This window comes from Delphinapterus leucas, chromosome 18 (genome assembly GCF_059928025.1).
Source record: "Delphinapterus leucas isolate spDelLeu-1000000601 "Yukka" chromosome 18, BTC_Dleu_Yukka2, whole genome shotgun sequence".
NCBI classification, from domain to species: domain Eukaryota; kingdom Metazoa; phylum Chordata; class Mammalia; order Artiodactyla; family Monodontidae; genus Delphinapterus; species Delphinapterus leucas.
This window is the reverse complement of record NC_143146.1, coordinates 55,593,566-55,618,332: the sequence shown is the minus strand read 5'-3', so window position 1 is coordinate 55,618,332 and position 24,767 is coordinate 55,593,566. Positions and strand designations below refer to the sequence as shown.

Here is a 24,767-nt window from a genome sequence, read left to right as displayed (position 1 = left end):
TGGGGGGAAAATCTCTTAAAAATGCTCATTTGCTAGAGAAGGAAGGATGTACTGTTCTTCTATCCCTATTACTCCCCCCTCCTGCTCCCATCCCCCACAAAGTCCTAAGCTATAGTAGGTTTTAAGTGTTGGAGGTCTGGGGGCAAGAGGTTGACTCATGATACCTTTGACCAAGTATGACATCTGCTGCAGGTTTAAGTCATGAAAACACAATTCTTTTTCTTGCTGTCTGTATCTCTCTTCATCCTTCTCTTTCTTTTTTTCCTCTTAAAGATTGAGTATTGGTCAAAATTTAAACCTGGTTACCAAGCAATAGATATTTTTACTAGAGTTAGTGAAGCCCAAAGCTGATGGCTTGTGGAATGTGCAGGAGTGTTAGTCTTTTCTTTCCCCGAGGAGCTCTCTACCTGGCTGGGGAGCAAACTAAGTCTTTCTTGCAAGGTGTCCTGTTGTGCTGTGTGACCTTGGACAGGCCCCTACCCCTCTCTGAACTATTCCTGTAAAATGAGTCTGTAAGCCCCACCTCCTTGTCTCTCAAGGCTGGGAACATGTGTAGATGTAGAGATGCTACATCTGTAGAGATGCTACATCTGTAAAGATGTAGGCTCTGGGGTAGAGATAAGACTGGACTTATACATGAGGAATTGAAATGCTGGAGGTATAAAAAAAAAAAGAGTATAGGCACTTTGTTTACTAAATTTGACTCAGCAGTTCATTTCCAAGTCATCAGCTATTATACCTTCATTGAAAAAATTCTCATAATAACTTTTCAAAACCTGTCTTTCTCTCTCTTTCTACCTCTCTATTCCTCACTCTTTTCCATTCAACCCCCCATCTGCCCCATTTTTTCCTGCAAAGGAAAGTTCACACTTCAGTCTTGTGATTGTAGAGAAGGTATTCTCTTTATATAGCATAATCATTCTGTATTTCAGGTGCAACTAAGAAAGTCATCAAATTTAATTAAGGGGCTTGCAGATCCTAAAGAATTGTGTTGTAGACTTTTATCCTAAAAGTGATTTATTAGTTGTCATTTAATACCCATTATTAGCTGGCTTGTGGGTCATTTATAGCTCATTTTTTCTTTGGTCAAATTATGTATACTATTCAGAAATGTTAGTGGCTGAAACAGTTTTCTTTAATATTGAGTAAAAGCAGCATTCCCTCCCTTTCCAAGTTATACTATAACACCAGATGTACATCAATCATTAACTACAGAAATCTTAACTGGGTTGACTTTTCTAACCTGACAAGTGTAATGATTATTGGTATAAATTTGTCCAAAAGTGAGAGGTAGGGAGAGGGAGTTGCTACGTATAGATCCATCTCATTCAAAATGTGGTCCTTGAACCAGCAGCCTTGATATCACTTATTAGACATATAGAATCTCAAATCCCACCCCAGACCTTCTGAAACAAAACCTGCATTTTAACAAGCTCGCCAGGTGATTCTTGTACACATACCGCTTTGAGGAGCATTAATCTAAATTGCCTTACAAGAGAAGCAGCAGCCCACTCTGGTCCTTCCACAGACTTGATTTCTCTGGCTAATTGGCCCGGACTGCCACCCTGACCTAGCTCTCCCTGTTGTATATAAATCTGTTGCCTTTCATACTAAATGTGAGCCCATTTAATAGCTTGTGTCAGATAAAAGAAAAATGGACATTAGCCACCTAGAAATAGCATACTTCACATTGCCAGTGTGAAAATGGCCAAGGGAAGCGATAATGGCTGTGCTTATGGAGCATTTATTCCTTAAAATGCACAGCAAACACACACATGGACACCAGCTTACAAAATACCACTGTCCCCCTCAGGCAAATGGCTGCTGTCCAGGAACTATAAGCCAAGTCGAATCTAAGAGCCTGTTGCCACCCGAGAACCTCTAACTTGGCCTCTTGATCTTAATCCCCCTTGACCTTCAGTTTGTCCTCTCCCAGGAGGGGTCACCAGGGAACACTGGGTCTCTTTCTGATTGGTCACCACCTGTGTGTGGGTGAGGGGAGAGTAAACTGTACTCCCTGCCAGCACATATGGGTCCTTAATACGCACAAAGGTATGAAAGGCAGCCAGCTCTTTAGCCTCTGACCGTGTCAATGGGATCCAGGAAGAGTTAACCCTGTGGGTTGAGGGGAACTTTGGAGAGGGCACTGGGATGCTTCAGTTAAACTTGTATTCCCTACATTAGAGTATGTTGATGTTATGTATTCTTCCAGTGGCATACTGGGGCCTCCTTGTACTGGCTCATGAGAGTGGATTGTTCTATTTTGTGGGCTAGCGGACTTCATGTTGGTAGACTGAAACTGAGCATGAGGAGCATTTTCACCACAGAAATTGGTAAATGCTGCAAATCAACCTCCCCTCCTCCTCCCTGCTAGAGCTGGTTGGTAAGCTTATCAGCATGCCCCTGCTTTGCCCCGAAAGGAAAGAGGTCCTCCTTTCACTGCCTCCGCCCCCGGCCCTGCCGCATTCCCAAACCAAGCTTCAGAGGGCTTGGCAGCGAGGGCAAGGATTTTATGAATTATCCGGCACATTATGTGTCTGATACTTACTGATTTAAAAATAGATTACGACCCATGTGGTAGGCAGAAAAATGCCCCCTCTCCTCCTCTTCCACATTCTAATCCCTGGAACCTAGGGAGATGTTCTGTCACGTGGCAAAGGGGAGCTAAGTTTGCAGGTGGAATTAACGTTGCTAATCAACTTACTTTCAAGTAGAGAGAGTGTATCCTGCATTATTCAGGTGGGTCCAGTGTTATCATAAGGGTCCTTAACTCGGAAGAGGGAGAGAAAAGATTGAGAGCATGAAGAGATACAGCAGTAGAAAGACTCAGCCTGCCATTGTTGGCTTGAAGCAGAGAAAAGCCATTGGATAAAAGAGACTAAACCTATGGGTAGGAGCTACAAAACCATAACTATGGTACCCCTAACTTCTACACTGAACAAATAGATGACTGACATCTTAGGGTAGCAGAGCATGCAAACAGAAGATGTGATTCTGGAAATAGAGTCCTTATTGTGGGGGTAGGAAGAAGTAAAAACCCTGCTGTAGTCTTGGGAGGGGACTTATATTGCTAGCTACCTAAAAGCCTTGTGGACATAACAGCTGCTACTGGTACTGGAGTCTGCCAATTTCCCTCAACATCAATATATTATTTTAGCCCCGTTAGACCCGTTTTGGACTTCTGACCTCCAGAACTGTAAGATTATTAACAAATTTATGTTGTTTTAAGCTATTAAGTTCATGGTTGTTATAGCAGCAATAGAAAACTAATACAACTCATGTGGTTTTATAGTGTGTTAATTTCTCTTCCTGGAGATCTGTATGGCAGACTAATAATTTGATTTTTTTCCAGACTTTCATAGTGCCTACGAGCTTAAAAAATAAAAATCTCCAATTCCATGTCAGAGACCCTCCCTACCTCCTGGATTCATCTTCTTCTGCCTTTGACCCTCATATGTTTGAAATCATATTATATAGGGCTATATAGTTTACAAATTCTTTCATTTGATTCTCCCAACCTCTTAGGGTATCATAACCTCAGAAAGGGCAAGAAATCAGCTAGGGATCTGAGTGGCAAACGAAGCCTTTCCTTATTCTTTCCAGTAAACTATAAAGTCATAAAGCTGATGAAGTTATGTGGAGCCCTGGAAGTCACGGTGTATTACGTAGACACTGAGAAGCATCATTAGTTCGTTTTAATGTTATAAAATGAAGTAGGAGCTACTTTGTACCTACTTCATTTCCTATTAGCATAGAAAACAAGGTATGCATATTAGATGCAGAGATGCATCCATATACATGTTTTTTTAAAAAAATTAATTAATTAATTTTTGGCTGCGTTGGGTCTTTGTTGCTGTGCGCAGGCTTTCTCTAGTTGCAGCAAGCGGGGGCTACTCTTCATTGTGGTTTGCAGGCTTCTCATTGTGGTGACTTCTCTTGTTGTGGAGCACGGCTCTAGGCGCATGGGCTTCAGTAGCTGTGGCTCATGGGCTTAGTAGTTGTGGCTCTATAGCGCGGGCTCAGTAGTTGTGGTGCACAGGCTTAGTTGCTCCGTGGCATGTGGGATCTTCCCGGACCAGGGCTCGAACCCATGTCCCCTGCATTGGCAGGCGGATTCTTAACCACTGCACCACCAGGGAGGCCCCATATACATGTTTTTAAGAAATCACACTTGTTGCTTATTTCTAGGAAACAAGTACTAGCGAGGGCTAACGGTTTAAGAACAGTTTTAGGAATAAAACTCAACATCAAGGAAATTATTTCAATATTGTTTTTATAAACTGGGAAAAGTTGCCATTTCTGAAAACTTTCAAGGAACAAAACAAAACTTTCAGGTATTTCCCAGAAATATGGTTCCTACATCATGCATTTCTTTGTGGATGAACTGGTGTGGGCATTAAGCCTCTGGTTGTTGGAATGCAGTAGGGTCCCATTAATTGACACCATTTATTAATCCCATAATTTTGGGATGTTAATGATATCTCTGAAATGCAGATGTAGTACTAAAAGGGTAAGCTAGGGCTTCCCTGGTGGCGCAGTGGTTGAGAGTCCGCCTGCTGATGCAGGGGATAGGGGTTCGTGCCCCGGTCTGGGAAGATCCCACATGCCGTGGAGAGGCTGGGCCCGTGAGCCATGGCCGCTGAGCCTGCGCGTCCGGAGCCTGTGCTCTGCAACGGGAGAGGCCACAACAGTGAGAGGCCCGCGTACTGCAAAAAAAAAAAAAAAAAAAAAAAAGGGTGAGCTGTAAGCTTCTTTATGTTTCACTTTCCTTAGCTGTAAAATGGGTATAATAATATAATAATGGGACTGGTGGGATTAAAGGATACAATAGGTGCAAATCTCTTTGTACAATGGGTAGCGCTCAGTAAGCAGTGAAAAAGGGTGCCCTGACCTAATTATACATGTAAAGAAGTGCCCTAATTCATTTGACTCTACTATTATATCAACCTCTTGTGTGGAAGGCAGAGAGGATTTTTATTTTACACATGAATTGGATTGGTTTAATTTATTTCTAAATTAAATAAACCCACATGAACTGGGTTGCTGGAGAAAAAACACACTGGCTCTTCCTGTCACACGAGATTGCTGGGCTTCCCTCCCAGCTGGGTCTTTAACAATTCCTAGTGCACAGCACTTTCCTTTGCAGTCTAGGCTCATCTCTAATTACCGACATCTTCCTCCTTTCACATTCTTCTTATCATCACCTTTCGTTTTCAGCACATGACCTCATTTCCCACCTTCTAGTGAATAAAGACCACAAGGCTGGAAGTACCTATATTTTTCTGTTTCCTTACTCTTCCTTTGCTGTATCTGCCCCCGTCTCATCTCAGCAGGAATAAAAAAGTGCTCTCCCTTCTTGCTATGATGGATTCTCCCACCCGTGCTTCCCATCCCATCTTTCCTCCTTCTCCCCGGGAACATTGCTGCTCCATCAGTTAACCCTCCTTTTCTCCTGTAGCTTTTTTTTTTTTTTTGCGGTACGCGGGCCTCTCACTGTTGTGGTCTCTCCCACTGCGGAGCACAGGCTCCGGATGCGCAGTCTCAGCGGCCATGGCTCACGGGCCATGTGGGATCTTCCCGGACCGGGGCACGAACCCGTGTCCCCTGCATCGGCAGGCGGACTCTCAACCACTGCGCCACCAGGGAAGCCCTCTCCTGTAGCTTTCTTGTTGTTTCTGTTTTTCTCTCTTGGGGTATAATCATACTGAAATCTCTCATCTTAAAAACAAAGTGTCTCTGTTCTGGTTTGCTTTCAACTCCTCCCTGCCAAGCATCACAGCTAGATATGCCACAGTGTATCTCAAATCCAGTAGGTTCAAAACTGACCTCATATTCATTCTGATGCTCTTAAATGATAGTCACCAGTAATCTTCCCCCCTTTTTTGACTCATTCTATATTAATATAGCCTACCTCCTACTATTTCTTTTTACACTCTTATTTCTGTCCCCCACGTTTTTCTAGAATTTGTCCTTTCTTTTCTGTCCCTGTTGTCTTAATTTGGAACTCATAATTTATGGCCTGGATTACCGTGAGAACCACACCATTGGTTTTTATATTTGTGGTCCTTTCTGCGGCTTATCCTTCGTGTTGCTTTCAGGGTGAGCGGCTTACTATCCTGCTTAAAATAACATAATGGCTCATCATTGCCTTTAATGAAGTCCAAACTCCTTTACTTGGCATATGAATTTCTTTATAATTGCCTCTTCCTACTTTCTCAACCTTGTCCTCCACGCATCTCACTACATACCCCTTTGAATTTATCCACAAGCTTCTTGGGGTTTCCTGAACTGGCATATTCTCTTCTGCCTTTCTATATTGAAAATATTGTATGTTATAGGAATGCCCTTTTCCTATTCAGGGCCACTACTATCCCATCATTGCCTTTGTGCAAATTAGAAACAGATTCTTCATCCAGGCAGTCAGTTCTGTGGGTGCTCAGATTGGTGACAGATGGTACTTTTGTGAGAAATAGAAGAAGACACCTCTGCTGTGCTGAAACACCCCATGCTGGGATGCAAGCCTTGGTAAGCTGAATGCTGCCTCTATTTCAGCCTTTTTAACCTCTCTGCTAGGCCTCTGGGCAGTAAGAAACCATACAGTGGAGTGCAGTAGCCTTGCTCCCATCACCTCCTTTTCCTCCTGGAAAGTTCTTGCTTAAGATCGGTCTCTATCTAGAATTTCTACCTCTCATTAGACCCATGGTTCTTATCCTTTTATTTGGTCATCAGCCCCTAGGGAAATCTGAAGAAAGCTATGGACTCACGCTCCATAAAAATGAGCATACTCCTATCAGACAGCTTATTCATGAACCCGAGGTTAGAAGCCATATTCCAAATGTTATTCAAATTTTGGCTAACCTTAACCCTAACCCTAACCCAGGATGGGGTCTCCACACACAGAAGGCACTGAATGAATGTCTGTGGAACTGTTGAAAGCATTTCCCAATTGCCCACTTTCTGTGCTTTTTCTTTGTACTCATATTACATACTTGCAAACCTCTATTCCCTAATATATTTTACACACTGCCATCATGGCTTTCTTGTCTGTGTTCCCAGCTAGCTTCTGAAACTTTCCAGAGTAGGCACTGCTCTGCTTTTATTCCCAGCATCTAACAGAACATAGTACTGAGCATATAATAGGCGTTTGATAAATGTTTGTCGAATACGTGAGATTCAGTGATATTAAATGATTTGTTTGAGGTCACTCAGTGATGGTGGACCTAGAACTCAGTCCATATTTTTTCTTCTGGACCTCACGTTCTTAGATCTTTTATATTATGTATTTGTATATGTATAAGTATGGTTGGGTGATTCCTTAACTCACTGTTAAATGGAAAGAAATAAGTAGTCTGACTAAATCTAAGTATTTGGATTACTGTATTAAAACAGCTACCACAGTGGTAGGTATTGAATACTTAAATACTCCAGCATTTTGCAAAATACTTCTCCATCAACTCTTGAGGGATAAACAGACCTTTGTTGGATAGAATTTAGCTACTGAGTAACTGTTTTTGTAAGTTGAGTCCAATGATAATCTATTAGTGAAGAGATGAAAATCCATGTTCCAATTTCTGACCTTGCTAAAGGAACCCAGCCCTGGTCTCTAAATGCTTGTGTGATTTTCTCACTGTTCTCTAAGTAGCATTTCTAATCCTGGTTTAATCAATACCTACTGCTTGCTTGCTTGCTGTGTTTTACCTCCCAGCCCCCTTTTCTTCCCCCAGAGATGTGGGGAACTCATCACAATTGACTACTTTTGGTCTCATGAGTCAGGATTTTTTTCTAGATTGTGATCATGTTTATTCAGTTGTACAACTTTCTGTTAGTTTGCTTCTTAGAACTGTGATTCATTAATAATCCAGTTGCCTTGTATTATAATTGAATTACAGTTGAATTGTATTACAATTCTCTTGGATTGTAGTAAATTTCCTTTATGTTTTTTCTGAAACTGAAATCATCCATTTTACCTTTCAAAATGGGATGAGTAAATAGTTCTGTGTGAATGAAGACTTTCATGGAAATGAACAATATGAACGGTTTTTTCCTCTCTTTGGAAGATGGAGCTAAACTTATGTTAGAGTTTGGAAGTGACGATTTCTATTATTCCCTTTTCACAGGTCTTCTTAAGGGACAAGTCATTTTTTTTTTTTTTTAAAGCAAATCCAGCTGCTTGACTTCTCCCTTGGATTCAATGAAAACTTCAAGTCTCTCCTGTGTTGTAGAACTTGTTTCAACTCCCCATTAAATTTGTTGTCTAGGAAGTCTACTTGTTTTTCACAGGCAAATTTAAAAAAATGAAAGTTGTATCATAGTAAAAAAACACAAGTGTTTCTGGGTTATTAAGTTGGATTAAAATATGCCAGAGCCATGGTGACAGTAATATCAAATGTGAAGTTCTTTATCTCTAGACTCTCCAAACAACTAATTTAAAAAATGAGACGATTCTTCTATTCAAGTAGATGGCTTTTTTTGGACATTTGCTGTTCAGTCTCTCAACAGCTTTTAGTATCTCATTCTAAGTCAGAAGGGATTTGAATTGGCTTATTGAAAATCTTTTCCTGAATGCTTTATTGTAATGTGGAGATATATATGTAGTATCAACTCTTTAACCATTTATATATATACATATTTTATATCATCTATTTAATCATTTATTATAATTTTAATTTAACATGATTGGTGTGGAAGTTTCATGTTTTCCTTAGAAAATTTTGAAAACACTGCTTAAGATATAAATGTTGCTATCATCTGAACTAAGGTAAAAATGTGAAATACTGATTCTGTGATTATACCAATCAAGTTGGGAGAGGGGAGCCATGGAAAGAACTTGGAGCCCCTGGCTTTCAGTGTAGGGCACATGGGTTGTGAGAGGGTTATCACCTTGGAAGCCCTGGTAGGTACCATATTGGACCACTGAGGCCACTTGAGCCTAAAGATTTTGGACCTTGGGTAACTTTAACATCATGATTCTGCTTAAAGCTTTCCTAATAGATTACACTTTGATACTTGAAATTTCAGAGCAATAAACTAGAGGAGAAAAAGAGACTTCAAGAAAACCTCAGAAGAGAAGCTTTTAGAGAACATCAGCAATGGTAAGTTTATATTTTCAGAACTTTGTACCTTTTATAGACATATTATTCATTGTGCTTTTAAATTCTAGGTGATAGTAACTATTCAAAACATCTGGTGTTGGATTGTTGACTTTTAATTATGTAATTGAACTCTAGAAGTGAGGTTCTAAGTTTGGAGATGTCTATACTCATTAAAGTATTCTTTAATAGTCAACAGATTAGAAAGAATACTGCCAAATTTGAGAAATTCCCCATTCTAAATAACTTGGAGGGCTTGCTTTTTGGTGATCCAGGTTACTTTTGATTATGAAGACTTCCAAAACACCAATATAAGGAAGATGTTGTTTGAAAGAAGTACGCAAGCAGAATCTAAACGAACTAGGGATTTACCTAATGGACTGAGGACTTATATTATTGTAAACAAGAATTGAGAAATAATTTCACAATTAACAGCAAAGCTCCCAATTGGTGGTCATACATCAAGGTACTTTTTCCAGTATGACTTGTGAATTACAACAGCTAACATGCATAGGGCAACTACGATGTGCTTTATAATGTAGATAATCTACTCTCTTATACAAGCTTTAAAGATAAGTTTGTGTTCAGCTCTAAGTAGCTAGGTTACTTGCACACTGCTTAAAAGAATAGACAAAACCAAAGAACCATATTTCTGTCCCTAGGTTAATTCCAAATATGGTAGAATTAAAACCAAGCAGATTTGGGTTCAAAATCCTAGCTCCATTCTCCAGCTGTGACCTTGGACAAACTACTAAACCTCTTTAAAGCTTAGTTTTTCTAAAAAAAATTAGGGTTGGTAATATCTCTCCCATCGGCCATTTGTAAGGATTAAATAAAGTATCTTATATAGGGCTTCCCTGGTGGTGCAGTGGTTAAGAATCCGCCTGCCAATGCAGGGTACATGGGTTTGAGCCCTGGTCCGGGAAGATACCACATGCCGTGGAGCAACTAAGCCTGTGCGCCACAACTACTGAGCCTGTGCTCTAGAGCCTGCGAGCCACGATTACTGAGCCCGCATGCCGCAACTACTGAAGCCTGCGGCCCTAGAGCCCGTGCTCTGCAACAAGAGAAGCCACCACCATGAGAAGCCCATGTACCGCAACGAAGACCCAACATAGCCAAAAATAAATATAAATAAAATAAATAAATTTATTTTAAAAATCTTATAAAGGGCTTCCTTGGTGGCGCAGTGGTTGGGAGTCCGCCTGCCGATGCAGGGGACACGGGTTTGTGCCCCGGTCCGGGAGGGTCCCGCATGCCGCGGAGTGCCTGGGTCCGTGACCCATGGCCGCTGGGCCTGTGCGTCCGGAGCCTGTGCTCCGCAACGGGAGAGGCCACAGCGGTGAGAGGCCTGTGTACCACACACACACACACACACACACACACACACACACACAAATCTTATAAAAAATTTATTTAAAAAAATGGTATATAAGTGACTGAATTTCATGGGGACTTGATAATGTAACTTCTTACAGAGGTTCTTGTTGAATGGGATCAGACAGCTTATTTTCTAGAGACTGTTTAGAGATTTCTGGTTCCACCAGAACTAGTTATTGGTCTCCCACTTTCTGATGGACTGTACTGACTGCCTCCGCTTATCTATTCCCGTCGTTACACCTCATCTGTAGAATTTAAGATCATTTTAATGTTGGGGTGAGCATATGTGACACCCTAAAGTGTGTCCCTCCTCCAAGTACAGCATCCTCTGGTTTTCTCATTCCGCTGAGATTCTCCTGCCTCTACTGTAAGCAACAGCTCCTTGCTTTAAGACTCAGAGGTTGGAATGTAAAAGAAATTTCTCAGCACTTCATTTTGCCCATTAGCAAGTTGGGTACCTGGCCTCCGCTACCCAGACCAGGAAAAGAGTGGGAGATAGAATGGGGTTGGGTGGAAGTGCTAATGAATGATGTTATCTTTCCCCACTTTTGTTCTAAGGCAGACATGGGGGTAAGGAAGCTGGTGTGAAGCTAAACACCAGGAGAAGGGGGGTAAGGAAGCTGGTGTGAAGCTAAACACCAGGCTGTCTTAGAGAGAGATACAGGGCGGCAGGCAATAGACTAAGGGTTAAGGTATTATTGCCTCCCCCTTCTTTGGTAGAGAATGGATGAGAGTTGATTTCTCAGCCAATCAGAGGAGTTGAGTGCCCCCAGATGGCATGGGGGCATTTGTAGCCTGGAGACACAATAAGAACAAATGTATTTATCTTGTGGCATCCTTGTTTACACTGGAAAAGGGAAGACCTGCTTACCAATGAGAGGTCTTAGGTACAGGACTGGGAAGTGGAACAAGTCCATCCTCTGGGGAGTTTTAAACATGATAAAGTGAAGGATGAGAGATTCTTGGAGTTTTAAAGGATGTGGGAGATTGTGTCATCAAACCTTTTTTTTCTAGTCCTCCAGCTTCTTGAGTTTGTGTTTTACTGAATACTAGAGATCATCCTTTTTCTGTAAAGAAAGAAGAGTTCTACCCTCAGGCACCTCACACACTATCAGTGGAGCTGAATTCAATTACACGCACATTTCACTCTTGATCTTCCTTCTGCTTATCATAAAAGTCCCAGTTAACCAAGAAAAAGAGAAGTTGGCTAAAAATGAGAAGTATCTCAAATTGATTGTTAAAGCCTATTGAGAAACACAAGAAGAAGTATATGTGTGTGTTTTTTATATGTATTTTGTTTTGAAGTACTTTTGATATTAAAAGACCAATAGCTAATGAAATGAATGACCATTATATAGCTAGAAATATGAAAGAAACTTCTTGTATAAGATGGATCCTTATAACAAGCCTTTATCATATTTTCTTAGAATCAATTTATGGTGGAAGAATTGTATAGGAGAGCTATTAGAAATTTTTTTTAACATCTTTATTGGAGTATAATTGCTTTACAATGGTGTTAGTTTCTGCTGTATAACATTTAATTTTTATTTATTTATTTATTTTTGGCTGCGTTGGGTCTGTTGCTGCGTGCAGGCGTTCCCTAGTTGCAGCGAGCAGGAGCTACTCTTCATTGCGGTGCGCGGGCTTCTCATTGTGGTGGCTTCTTTTGTTGTGGAGCACGGGTTCTAGGCTCGCGGGCTCAGTAGTTGTGGCTCGTGGGCTCTAGAGTGCAGGCTCAGTAGTTGTGGCTCATGGGCTTAGTTGCTCCACAGCATGTGGGATCTTCCTGGACCAGGGCTCAAACCCGTGTCCCCTGCATTGGCAGGCATATTCTTAACCATTGTGCCACCAGGGAGGTCCGAGAGCTCTTAGAATTTTAACAGCACAAAGTGTTCACTAGACCAACCAGGCTGTTCCCTATTCCATCCCCTTCACCAAAAAATTAGATTCTCCTGAAGCTGTCAAACTAAGGATCACAGAATAGAAACACAAATAAGGAATTCTTTCAATGCTGTGATATGTGTGTTTCAAATAGCAGACTAGGAGTGGTGTTCTTTGTTTTGTTTTGTTTTCTGTAGAGAAGGGCAACCGTGGACTTGAGCAGACTGTAAATCCAAGTTGCTGGAGAAAAAGCTCATGATATCATCCTGGGGCACCACCATGAGAATCTTAATGTATTCTTTCTTACCACCTTGTTCCTGACTTCGTTCATTTGCTTCTGATTATTTTTAGTGTTGTCAATTATTTAGCTAACAGGCAGAAAACTAGGCTTTTATTGACATCCAGAGGGACTCTCCTGAGTGTAATAGTGAAAGCAGTTTATTGAATGCCTGTGGGGTTGCTTTCTAATTGTACGCATTAATCTGCCCAAGCAAGCTGGCTGAAAATACACAAGCAGATTGCATGTGCAGATGGAGCACACGGGATGGTTTTTATGAAAAGACCTCTGGAATGTACTTCTGCAGTACTGTCTTTTCCTTAAAAATCAAATGACTGTGACTATTTCAGTTGGCGGCTGAGAACAGACCAGATTAATGGTGCATTAAGTCTGCTACTCTGGCTGGGGACAGACTCGAATTTCACAGTGTAGAGTTAGTTCTAGGATTCTTTTTTTTTTTTTTTTTTTTGCGGTACGCGGGCCTCCCACTGCCATGGCCTCTCCCGTTGCGGAGCACAGGCTCCGAGGCCATGGCTCACGGGCCAGCCGCTCCGCGGCACGCGGGATCTTCGCGGGCCAGGGCATGAACCCGTGTCCCCTGCATCGGCAGGCGGACTCTCAACCACTGCGCCACCAGGGAAGCCCAGTTCTAGGATTCTTGAGCATGAAGGTGAAGGGTAGAAATAGGCTTCTAACCTTGGCATAGTTTTCACCATTATTTTACTCTGTCATTCCTTACTACTTATAAAAAGACAAATGTGACTTTTCAGGATGGCCTTTTTAATTAGTCAATATTGCTGGTAGATTTGAGGATTTGAAGTAACAGTTAATAAACCTTTGTGTGTGTGTGTGTGTTTTGTTATAATCAAAGAAAGGATGTTGTGATTTAGGTTATTTAAATTTCAGCATTTGAAATTTAAATGGTAATTTATTTTCAGTCATAGTCATCTTTCTCACCATGTGGTTTTTGGATGGATGTCGAGACAGATTTGAATTTTGAGGCCATGTAATGAGTTATGGGGGTTAGGGTAAGATGTGAATGGGGCAATCAGATGCATTTTGGGTGCAGGTGTTAGGAAAAACAATGTTCTCTTAAGGATTTGCTGGAGAGGTGAGAATTGGGTATATTTTAAGCATTTACAATTTTAACTCATATCTAATAATCATTTAATAGACTGTACATTTGTATAGTTTTAAAAATATACAAAGTGCTTGGCTCTTTTAAATGTTATTTCAAAGTAATAAGCTGCTGTATTATTGAGAACCTATGGAGTGTCAGCAGTGTTAGGCATAGTATATACATTTTTTCATTTAATGTTTAGATCAACCCTATTAGGGATATATCATCTTCATTTTACAGGTGGAGGGTTGAGTAATTCAAAGTCACATAGTGACTTTGTGAGCAATGCAGCCAAATCTTGGTCTTGAGATTTGGAGGACCAGGGATAATGAGTAATTCACAGGTGTGCTGTACTCACAAGGTCAGGATTATCGGGCTAGGGTGGGGGTGATAAGCCCTGTAGCTACACGGGGGGCCGGTGGAGAAGACTATAGAATAGGTCAGTTCAGAGATAAAGACTTGGGCAAAACTGACTTCTGATTCTTCCAAGGAAGATCTAAATTTTGCCTGCAAGAAGCAAAAGAAAAACTGAGGAAGAATGTCTGCTTTCTCTGATTTTCCTCAGACCCGAAGGACATCCTTTTCCAGGTCCAACACTGGATTAACTCCACAGTTAAGCTTCCTGTAGGGTACATGGGCTTTTGTGAGCTCTCCTGGCTGGACTGTACCCCTAGGTACCAATATTTCCAGGGGAGAAGAGCTCAGTTCTTAAAACCTTGGTTGAAAAAGCCCTTGGAACCAAGCTCATTCCAAAGTAGGACCTTCTTATTTCTAAATTGCCAAGCACCACCATGAGCTCAGCCTGCCGATGGTAATGTTGGGAAGTTTTCTCCATTTCCGCCATTGGAACCACGCATCTCTTTAATTTCCATTTGAATGATAGTGTGATTAGTTCCTAGGAGGCACATCTTCATCTGTTTTAGTTTCCTAGAACTGAGGATCCAGGCAGGTCTGCTGAATATGCACGCTTAGGTTCCAAGTTTGTCTTCTAATATGCTCACTCAACTTCTAATGCCCTTCGTGGGAGCTTCCAAAAGACACTTAAGGGCTAAATTGATCCCTTATCCATATGGTAGGCTTAAATCCAACCTCACATTTTATAATCCCAGTAAGGTGAACTGAAAGTCATCCTATTCATAACTTTCTATCTTATGCTAATGAAGTGAACTTACAGGTACAAAAATCCTCTATTTGTTCAGAATGAGACTGAAGTTTATCAGAAATCTGAGAGAATCCCTATCTACTGAATGTTAAATCATGTTGATGGTTAAAATTTCTAGCCACTATCAATTCTTCCTGCAGATGTCCTAGTGAATGTTAACTCATTTTCATACCCACTGCCACTACCTTCATATAGGTATTTATCACATGCCACTTGCATCATGGCTTCTGTCTCCTAGTCATCCTCTGAGTTACTGGGATGGCTTTCTTACTCTCTTTGCCAACAGTCTCTTTTCTCGATTGTCTTATATGTTTGTCAGATTTCATTTTCTACAGCACAGCTTTTGTCATGTCACTATCCTATTCCAAAAGCCTTGATTACTTCCCATTGCTTATGAAGTAAATTCCAAATTCTCTAGCCGCACGATGGGGGAATTGTGAGCCGCTTAGTAAGATGTCAGAAAGGACTGATTGGGTTTGGGCCTCTCTGTCGGGTTGATTTCGGGAGAGGGTTTGAGGAAGCAGGGTTTTGTTCTGGGTTGGCTGTTATCAGGAAGCAGGGGTAATAGTGATTAGGTATCAGGTATCTTTTTTTTTTTTTTGCGGTACGCGCGCCTCTCACTGTTGTGGCCTCTCCCGTTGTGGAGCACAGGCTCCGGACGTGCAGGCTCAGCGGCCATGGCTCACGGGCCCAGCCACTCCACGGCATGTGGGATCTTCCCACACCGAGGCACGAACCCGTGTCCCCTGCATCGGCAGGCGGACTCTCAACCACTGCGCCACCAGGGAAGCCCTCTTTTTTTTTTTTAACTTTTTTGTATATTGGAGTACAGTTGATTAACAATGTTGTGTTAGTTTCAGATGTAGAGCAAAGTAGGTATCAGGTATCCTAATCTTATTTAAAAGGAGGGAAGATACTTTAATTAATACTGTACTTGATAAATAAGCAGTAGTCACTCCTATTAGCCAAAATTTTGGGGTGTTTGGTCACTTTTGTGGTTTAGACAAGATTCATGTATCTTTCTTTGTTCAGACATATCATGGAGTGGTCTTTTTTTTCATGATTCATCGCCATCATAACGTGACCTCCTCTGATATTGATATTGTATGAAATTACTTTCAATAGGAGAACACCAAGGCTTAGCTGTGAATGCCAGGGCAGCTCCTGGATGTCAGGAACAGCTTCTATCTTTTTCAGGATGTAGTTAATAGTTGGTTAAAGATAAAAGTTGACTGGTGCCGTATTTACAAAATAGTTTCACTTAAGTATCTCATCACTGGAACCTGGTACCATCAGTGCTCCTCTTGGGAGGGTAGATCTAGGATCAGACTGCCTGCTTGGTCTCAAACTTTAACCTCTCTCCTAACATTGAGCCTAGGTTTCCTCATATATAGCATGGGGTGGGGCTAATATTTGCTAACTCGAAGATTAATCAATATAACCCATGTAAGAAGTCTAGCATAGTGCTTGGAGGGAGAAGGTAGAGTATAAAGGAACTCCAAACAAGGATAGCAGAGGAAGTAAGAGAGAGGGACCAGCTGACTCCGGCCTTTATCTCCAAGGGTAGAGCCTAAGAACTTTTGGACACACGAGAAAACCCTGGGGCCTGGAAAGTGCTCCTGGTAAATGTACTATACCTGGGGGAATATGTGCCCCCCCCACCGCCATCCTGGAGACAAGCTGCCTGCACAGCCAGCCAACTTTATCACTTTTGTGTGAGTTCTAAGATCTTTACTGAAAAAAACTGCCAGAAAATAAACTCTGGTCAAACAAATAAGGACTCCAAGAAAGAGGAAGATGTAAGTTATCAGAACAATTATGAATAAAGAAGACAATGACATTTATAGCCAAATATATGATTAGCTTTTTTCTTTTTCCTTTTTATTATTAAGAATCAACATGATGAAATTAAAATCATGGAGGATTTCAGTGCTATGGAAGAGGCACAAGGGAGAGAGAAGGATAGGAAGTAAAACAGTTATTATTGTTTTTGCACGAGTGAATGCTAGTGAATTCCAGATATTGATAGAAAAAAATAAGTAATTATGTGTTTATTATATGTTTAATTGTATGTACAAATAGAATATATAACAAAAACGTAAGAAGAAAAAAATCAAATGAAAAATTGATAATTACAACAAAAGGCAGAAAAGAGGGTGGAAGTTTTATAAGCAACAAGACAACAATCACAAAAAAGGTATATAGGCTAAATTTCCTTATTTAAAAAAAGTTCCTGGATTGCAAAAAAAAAAAAAAAAAAGGAAAAATCTAGCTATATGCTACTCTAAGAGATATCTAGAAAACAAAAGAGTTGGAAAACAAAGGCATGGAACATATATCCATAAATGCTAGTAAAAGAAGGCAGATGTAGCAATATTAATATGAGACAAAATTGAATGCAAGATGAAAAGCATTCAACAGGATAAAGAATATTTTATACACATAAAATATGTAATCCCAAAGATAACGTGAACTGTAAATATCAATATAGATTTGAAATATATGAAACAAAAACTGCTGAAGTCTGTAATATAGATTATGGATTTGTCAAATTTTCCTTTTATTCTCCGTAGAAATTAATAGGTCATCATGTGAACCAAAAAACTTCATAAGGAATAGAGGATATGAATAACAATGACTTGGCATGATAACATAGACATAGTTACAAAGTGTTGTACCTAGTTTATGAAAATACCTATTCTTTACAAATATGACTTAACTACCATTGGCCATGACTAAGGCCTCAAAGACTCTCAGTAAGTTCCAAAAATACCCCCAAATCCTATAAAGCCACTATTCCTAAGAAAAATGTAATAAAATTAGAAATTAAGCAATAAGAAATTTTAAAGTCTATCCACTTAAAAATTTTTTTCTAATTACCTTTTTAAAGGATTGTTAAGTTACCATCTGTCACCACACTAGACTTAATGCAGTGATCATTTCATAATGTATAAAAATATCAGCTCACTATGTTTTATACCTGAAACTAATATAATATTGTGTGTTAATTATTCAATTAAAAAATAAAAAAATTAAAGATTCAGGTTCCCTGGGAGGAGACTATTAGGATAAAAAATTTTGAAACCAAAACTGAAATTACAAATTACTTTGGAATAAGAGAATATAAATTTTCAAGTATTCCATGTTAAAATCCATGGGATGTGACTACAAAATTATTTAGAAGATGCAGAAGTTTAAAAGCTTTTAGAAAAAATGGAAATAAAATAACTAAGCATTTTACTAAGATAAGATTATAGCCATAAAATAAATACAAATAGAAGGGAGGAATAAATAAAGGGGAAAAAGTGATGAAGTTGAATAGAAAAATTTATCATCACTAAATTAAACCAAAAACTAGGTTTATTTGGAAAATTCTGGTAAAATAGATAAACTTTTGACTTGTCTGAGTAAGGAATAAGGAAGAACTCCAAGGATAAGAAAGGAAGTATAACCAAAATTCGAGAAGAGAAATACTATGTCCTACTTCTGTTAATTTTTTTTAACCGAGATTTCCACATTTATTTCCTAGGAAAATATATGCTATTAGACTTGACACCTGAATAGAATAAAAACTCTAAATGGAAGGGAAAATGTAGTTTGATCTCACCTAAAAAAGACAATAGGCCCAGTTGGTTTGAAAACAGAAGAAGAAGGTAACTTTCTCAGTAAAGTCTGGAACAGGATAAGAAGGGCATTTGCTATTTATCACTGATACTGATTTTTAGATAGAAAATTAGAGAGAGTTTCTATTTCTAACAAAGAAAGAATTTAAATATTGGAAAGGAAGAGATATAAGTGCCTCTGATTGCTCACCTAAAACCTCTCAAGGAAATCAACTAAAAAATTATTAGAACTCATACAAATAGTTTGACTATCATGAATGAATCTAAAATCAATATGCAAACACTTCTGTCTTTGCACCATCAGACACACCATCAAAACCTCATTATAAAATATAATTGAAAGAAAAATTTCATTTACGATAATCATCCACACTGTAAAACAGGTGAGTGTAAGTCTAATAGACCTATACATAAAATAAAATACCTAAAATAAAATGAAAATATTAAGTGTAGATCATCTATTTACTATAGAAGGGAAAAAAATCAACATTGTAAAGATAATTCCACTCTTATTTATACATAAATTAAACAGGACCTTTTGTGAAATTTGATAAAACATTTTTAAAGAGAAAATATTAAAAAAAAAATAGACAAACCTGAAAAACTGAAGGGACAGGGAGAAGCTTGTACCAGGTATCGTATACAACATAGGTATGGTAGTAATAACAAAGTGTTATTGGCATTGTAATAAATAAACTTAGTGAATGGGAGAGAGTCTACAAATAGAGGCATGGGTATATGGGAATTTAGTATTTAGGACTTTAGCTATTGATAAAGGTATTTGTTCAATCAGTGTCAAAAGGACAGATAATTTGACAAATTGTACTAATTCAGCACAATTAGAATGTAATGAAGAATGCTTTTATAATTTTGTGGTAAAACTCCTTTCTACGCTATATACACAACTTGGAAGCCATAAGAAAAAAAATACAGATTTGACTACAGAAAAAAACCTATGATAGATGACGTAATGAACTACGTTACAAGTAAGTGATAGTCTAGGAGAAACTATTTGCCTCAAAAATAATGGGCAAAGGCTTAATTTCACAAAGAAGGCTTACAAATTAATAAGAAAAAGGCAACTCTAGAAAAATTGGTAAAGGGCTTGAAACAAATAGTTAAAAGAGAAGAAATATAAATAAATGAAATATTCAGCTTCACTAATCAGAGAAACACAATTTTTTAATTTATTACACTGGTAAAAATATAAATGTATTGATAATATCTCACATTAGGAAATGTGCTTTCATTTATTCCACAATATGTACCTGGTATGTGTCAAGCACTATACTAGGTTAGTATATACTAGGTTAGTAAGTTCCTGGTATGTACTGTGAATATCACTGAGTCGCGCTCCCGTTGCCCTCCCTCCATCTAGGCCCACTTCACTCATTTATATCACCGTCTGCACCATGCAGTCATTGGCATTTGTGCGTCAGCTGACAGGAGGTGAGAGAAGGAAAAACTGCCCCATTCACTCCCAGCAAGATATAAAGAACCAGGGAGATATTTGTCACTGGTATTTTTTCAGTGAGGGTACCTTTTAAATTATGACTAGCTTTAAAATCGGTAGTTTAACATTTTTATTAGTATGTTCTTTTTTTTTTGATGTGGACTATTTTTTTAAAAAATCTTTATTGAATTTGTTACAATATTGCTTTTGTTTTATGTTTTGGATTTTTTGGCCGCAAGGCATGTGGGATCTTAGCTCCCCAACTAAGGATTGAACCCATACCCCCTGCATTGGAAGGCAAAGTCTTAACCACTGGACCGCCAGGGAAAGTCCCTATTAGTGTGTTCTTATGTGTCTTGTCATGGTGCAAAGTTGGCGGTTACCTGGTGGGTAACCAGGTAGAGGAAGGTGCGTAGCACCTTGTAGCCCTGGGGTGTGATTAGTGGCAGGAGCCTGATTCACAAGCTCCTACAGATCTAAGTGAATGTTTTTAAGCGTATTCTTTTTTAAAATCCTTGCTGTTTATCTATTTTATATATGGTACTGTGCATCTGTTAATCCCATACTCCCAATTTATCCCTCTCCCCGCTTCCCCTTTGGTAACCAAAAGTTTGTTTTTCATGTAAACTGATTCTTCCATGAACGTTAGAAACCCTAGTTGTCTTTTCTAACTATTTTTTTAAAAGCCTTGTAGGAATTATCTTTGCATTTCTGTCCTATTTAAATGAGCCAACAGACACACATTTCACTGTCTGTGGCCTTTCCCGTATATTTTATCCTTTCAAAAAAGTCAAAAACTTTTTGATTGATGAATCTCCATTAATATTCCATCATATTGCAATATAACCAGCCATATCCCTTTCCTTCCCTGACTTTCTCACCCTCAGTTTCTCCTTCCAAACCCCTACCTGTCCTCAAACTACTGGGATAAATGAGTACACGTTTTTATACTCTGGGCCTAGGCAGCTCCTAGACCTGATACCAAGACAGCTTAAGGATGGGTGGGTTCCTCCCCTTTCCCACATTCTCCTCCCCTGACTAAGGTTCTGAAATAACTAAGATGCCTAGCTTAATCCTTGAGAATTCTGTTCTTCTACTCTTCCTCAGCTCTTCTTGGCCTCTTCTTATGTACTACTTGTGGAACTGATGACCTAAATTGAGAGATAATTCTCTTGTATATATAAATTTGTGTTGTATTACTAGGGTTGGCTAATTGCTGTGATCAACAGACCTCAAAATAAACAGTTGCTTGAGCATTTTTTTTTTCTCACGTAAGACATGGGTGAACAGGTTTGAGAGGAGACCCCCTCCACTCAGATATTCAGGCACCAAAAACTGTTAGCAGTGCTACCACCTTCAATACACAAACGACTTCCAACTTTGTGCTGGGGTTTGCCTCTATTCCAGACAGCAGAAGGAGGAGGAAAATGTATGGGGGTGTATGCGTAGGAAACTTATTATTAGTTCATCCTGGAAGTGGTGTGTATCACTTCCTCATTCCATTGGTCAAAACTCAACCACATGGCCAGCCTTAGCAGTAAGGGAGGCTAGGAAATGTAGTCAGGTTGTATGACTAGAAGAGGAGAACTTCCATTTTGATGGATATTTAGCAGTCTCTGCTACAATGGAATTATGTCCAGGTGATGCTACCCTAAAGAGACATTTTAGGATAAGCCATAGGCATCACCCTAAGAACAAGTGTCATGAGTTGAAGATGAGTTAAGTAAATCTTCAAAACCAGTCTGTTATTGGTGGTCCATCCTCAGTTGTTCTATGGAGAATAAAGGAAGGGATCCTGTATTTATGCCTGGGTCAAAGTGATAAAGTGGGAGAGGATCACCCCCCTCAGTAGGTGGCAGAGTCACAGTGGTGACAAAGAAAGAACCCCCATGAAAAGGTGACTCAGTGCTAGAGTCCAGGGTTCTTAGTTTTGTTGGATTTCCCATCCAGTAGATCTTCCTCCTTTTGCCCCTCAAGGAGGTTCATATATTTTTTTATTAAATACGACCATAACTACCTACAGGAATTCCAATCCAGTTCAGCCAATGTGTGGAATTTACAGTATTGATAGTAGAAAAATGCCATTTAGCCTGGTAACTTGGAACTTGTCTTGTTTGTATAGTTAATCACTTGGGAGTTATCCACCATTCTTCACAGGCCCCTACTTGTATGCCTCTGACAGTCCTGTGGCCCTGTCATTATGATTGTGGCATGAGTGGGGCAGTGATCGTTGGCACAAAGGCCACGCGTGGTGGTTAGCAACCCAGCCAGCTTAGTGCTTGGCATTGGCAGGTAAGAAGCAACTGTTGGAACACAATGCAGGGCTGCCAGCCTACTTGGTCTGAAGCTCCTTATTTGCTTATTATCATGGTGCTTCTTTTTCACTGCTTTCTCCCACGGTCTGCTCTCAGCTAAGGATATTCAGAAGTCTTAACTAAACTTCTGGCAATACTCTTCTTTTTGCACTTTTGACTGATGGCTTCATAAAGCCCCAGACAATGGGGCAGCTTCCAGCCTCTGTGACTTCATTAGTCTCCTTGTCTATTCTGGGCAAGATAAGCAATCCTAGACAAATGGAAAACCCGCTTGTCTCAGCTGCTGAAGCCTTGTGTTTCTCAGGGTTATGTTTGTCACTTAACTTTCAGCTCTTCCTTTCCCAGCTCAAGCTTCTGACCTTGTTCAAGTGCCATGTTGTACCTAAGTAATTATTTGAAGTGATGTTGGCATCTCTTTAACTTCTAATTCCTTTTTTGATTCTCCCCCCTCACTGGATACCATTTATTTTTACCAGACCATTTGTGTCTCCTTTGATGCCCATGCCCTAAATGCTTGATAAATTGGATCTTAGCATCAGCCTAAAGTATTAGTGGGAAGCAGAGGGATGACAAAGAAGGAAGCAGAAGGGGAGCAGGGTGCAAGGGTCTGGTGCAGTGTAAGTCTGGCCTTGCTGAGCTATTTGATTGTGAATACTGGAGTAAGGGGATCAAAATCCCACAAATTACATGGGGAAAGGACAAAGGAACAGAAATTCATCACTGGTAAGCAGAATGGGGCAGTTGTTACAGTAAGGACTGGGAAACAATTCCAATATTCATGCCTGACATACATGAGGGGAGGAACTGGGATGATGGGGTGGATTTTTAAGGAAAAAGCAACTTATTAAGACAGAGGATTCGTCTAGGTCCATCTATCACAGTCTCTTAGAGCTAAAAAGAGATGCCAGAAATACAGACCAGAACTGACAGCACTTCTTACCTTCTGTGGAAGGTACAAACCAAGTATAAAGGGGTGTGTGTGTGTGTGTATGTGTGTGTGTAGGGAGAGGGTCTGTTTCTGCTTTCAGAATTCCAAAGGGTCCATGACTCATAAATGGTTAAGAGTTATGGATTAGCAGCTCTGTGTATGCTGAGAGTATACGAGGGCAGTGAGATGACTAGGAGAGAGAGCCCTGGAGGGTGAAGGGCCTAATATGACACCGGTGTGGAGTGAGGTGTTGTAGGGGAGGGATATTCCACAGCCCTACAGTGAAGTCTGAGTGTCACGCTTTAAATGTTCAGATAGGAAATTAGGGCCCCATACTGTGGAATCTGAGAGGACATTTATCTCCATGTCAAAGTACACGAAGCAGAAAAAAATGAAATCACAGGTTCATATTCCACAAACCTAGTTTTACATTTTTCAAACTATGAATGCAGCCTTGCAATAGCATTTTGTTTTGATTTTCTACTCTACCGCGTCCGCAAACTCACCTTTTGTTCTACCTAGGACACTTTTAGTCATCCCCCAATAAAAGTCTAGGCTAGTACCCAAAGGCACAATAAATAATGATAGTTCTACTTTGATGAAGGCACTAACACCTATTTGGATTGTGCTAGCAAAACTGCTGAGTTCTTGAGAAGACTCGACACACAGTCGCCACACAGAGGTACCTGTCCAGTGGCTGTTTGTGACCCACAATCTTCAGCTTGGGTAAGTGGAACGTCATTCAGGGTGCCATCTGGCACTTTGTAAAGTGGATGAAGATTAAGGCCAGAGAGTGACCTGTACAGCATAGAATTTTGGAAGTAAAGGCAGGTGATCTGAGCTGAAACTTTGACCTCAACTATTGTCTCAGCTGTAAAACAATGCTTGTACTTGTTGCCAACATTACGGACTGAGCATCAGCCTCTGAAAAACCTTTGGTCTCACCCAGTCATCCGTCCATCTATCCATCCCTCAAATCTTTATGTTTATATAAGGTCTACCAAGCACGTACAGTTTCTGCCTGGAAGGACCTTAGTCAGGTGAAGGAGAGAACCAGGTGTAAAGCAGAGTGGTGAGTGTAGAGCATGTAGCAGTTGGAAAGCTGAAGCTTAAAAGATGAGTCAGAAGAGAGTCATTCCAGGTGTCAGAAATTAGAAGCAAGAATTAAGGTATAATGGCCAGAAAAAGCATGGCTGTGTTAGGGGTGAGTTTTGTGTAGCCACAGTCTAGAAGGGCAAGCTAGAAGGCTGGAGAAGAAATCAGTAGCCATGAGGAGAGTTTCTCACTTGCGGGAGTCTGGGATGGTTCATTGTGTGGGCTGTCTTGGGTAGTGCAGGATTTGTAGCATCCCTGACCCCGGGTACAAGATGCTGTCAGCAACTCCCGGACACTGAGGTTCCAGAGATGCCCCACACAGGAAGCTCATGGTGCTTCTGGTAGAACACCACTGCAGACATGTATATGCCACATTGGAAAACTTGAACCTCATTCTGTCAGTACTGAAGGTACTGAAAAGTTTTGAACAGGAAAGCCTCAAGG

At 40.1% G+C, this 24,767-nt stretch overlaps 1 protein-coding gene across 3 annotated transcripts in view; it reads left to right on the top strand.

Moving 5' to 3' along the window:
• EPSTI1 (epithelial stromal interaction 1) overlaps positions 1-24,767 on the top strand; it is a 100,403-nt gene that overhangs the window by 32,448 nt on the left and 43,188 nt on the right. For all 3 annotated transcript variants that reach the window (XM_089899510.1, XM_022574911.3, XM_022574912.3), the window contains exons 6-7: positions 9,019-9,092; positions 23,861-23,954. In XM_089899510.1, the coding sequence (XP_089755636.1) occupies positions 9,019-9,092; positions 23,861-23,954 (168 nt within the window). The remainder of the gene's footprint in view (positions 1-9,018; positions 9,093-23,860; positions 23,955-24,767) is intronic.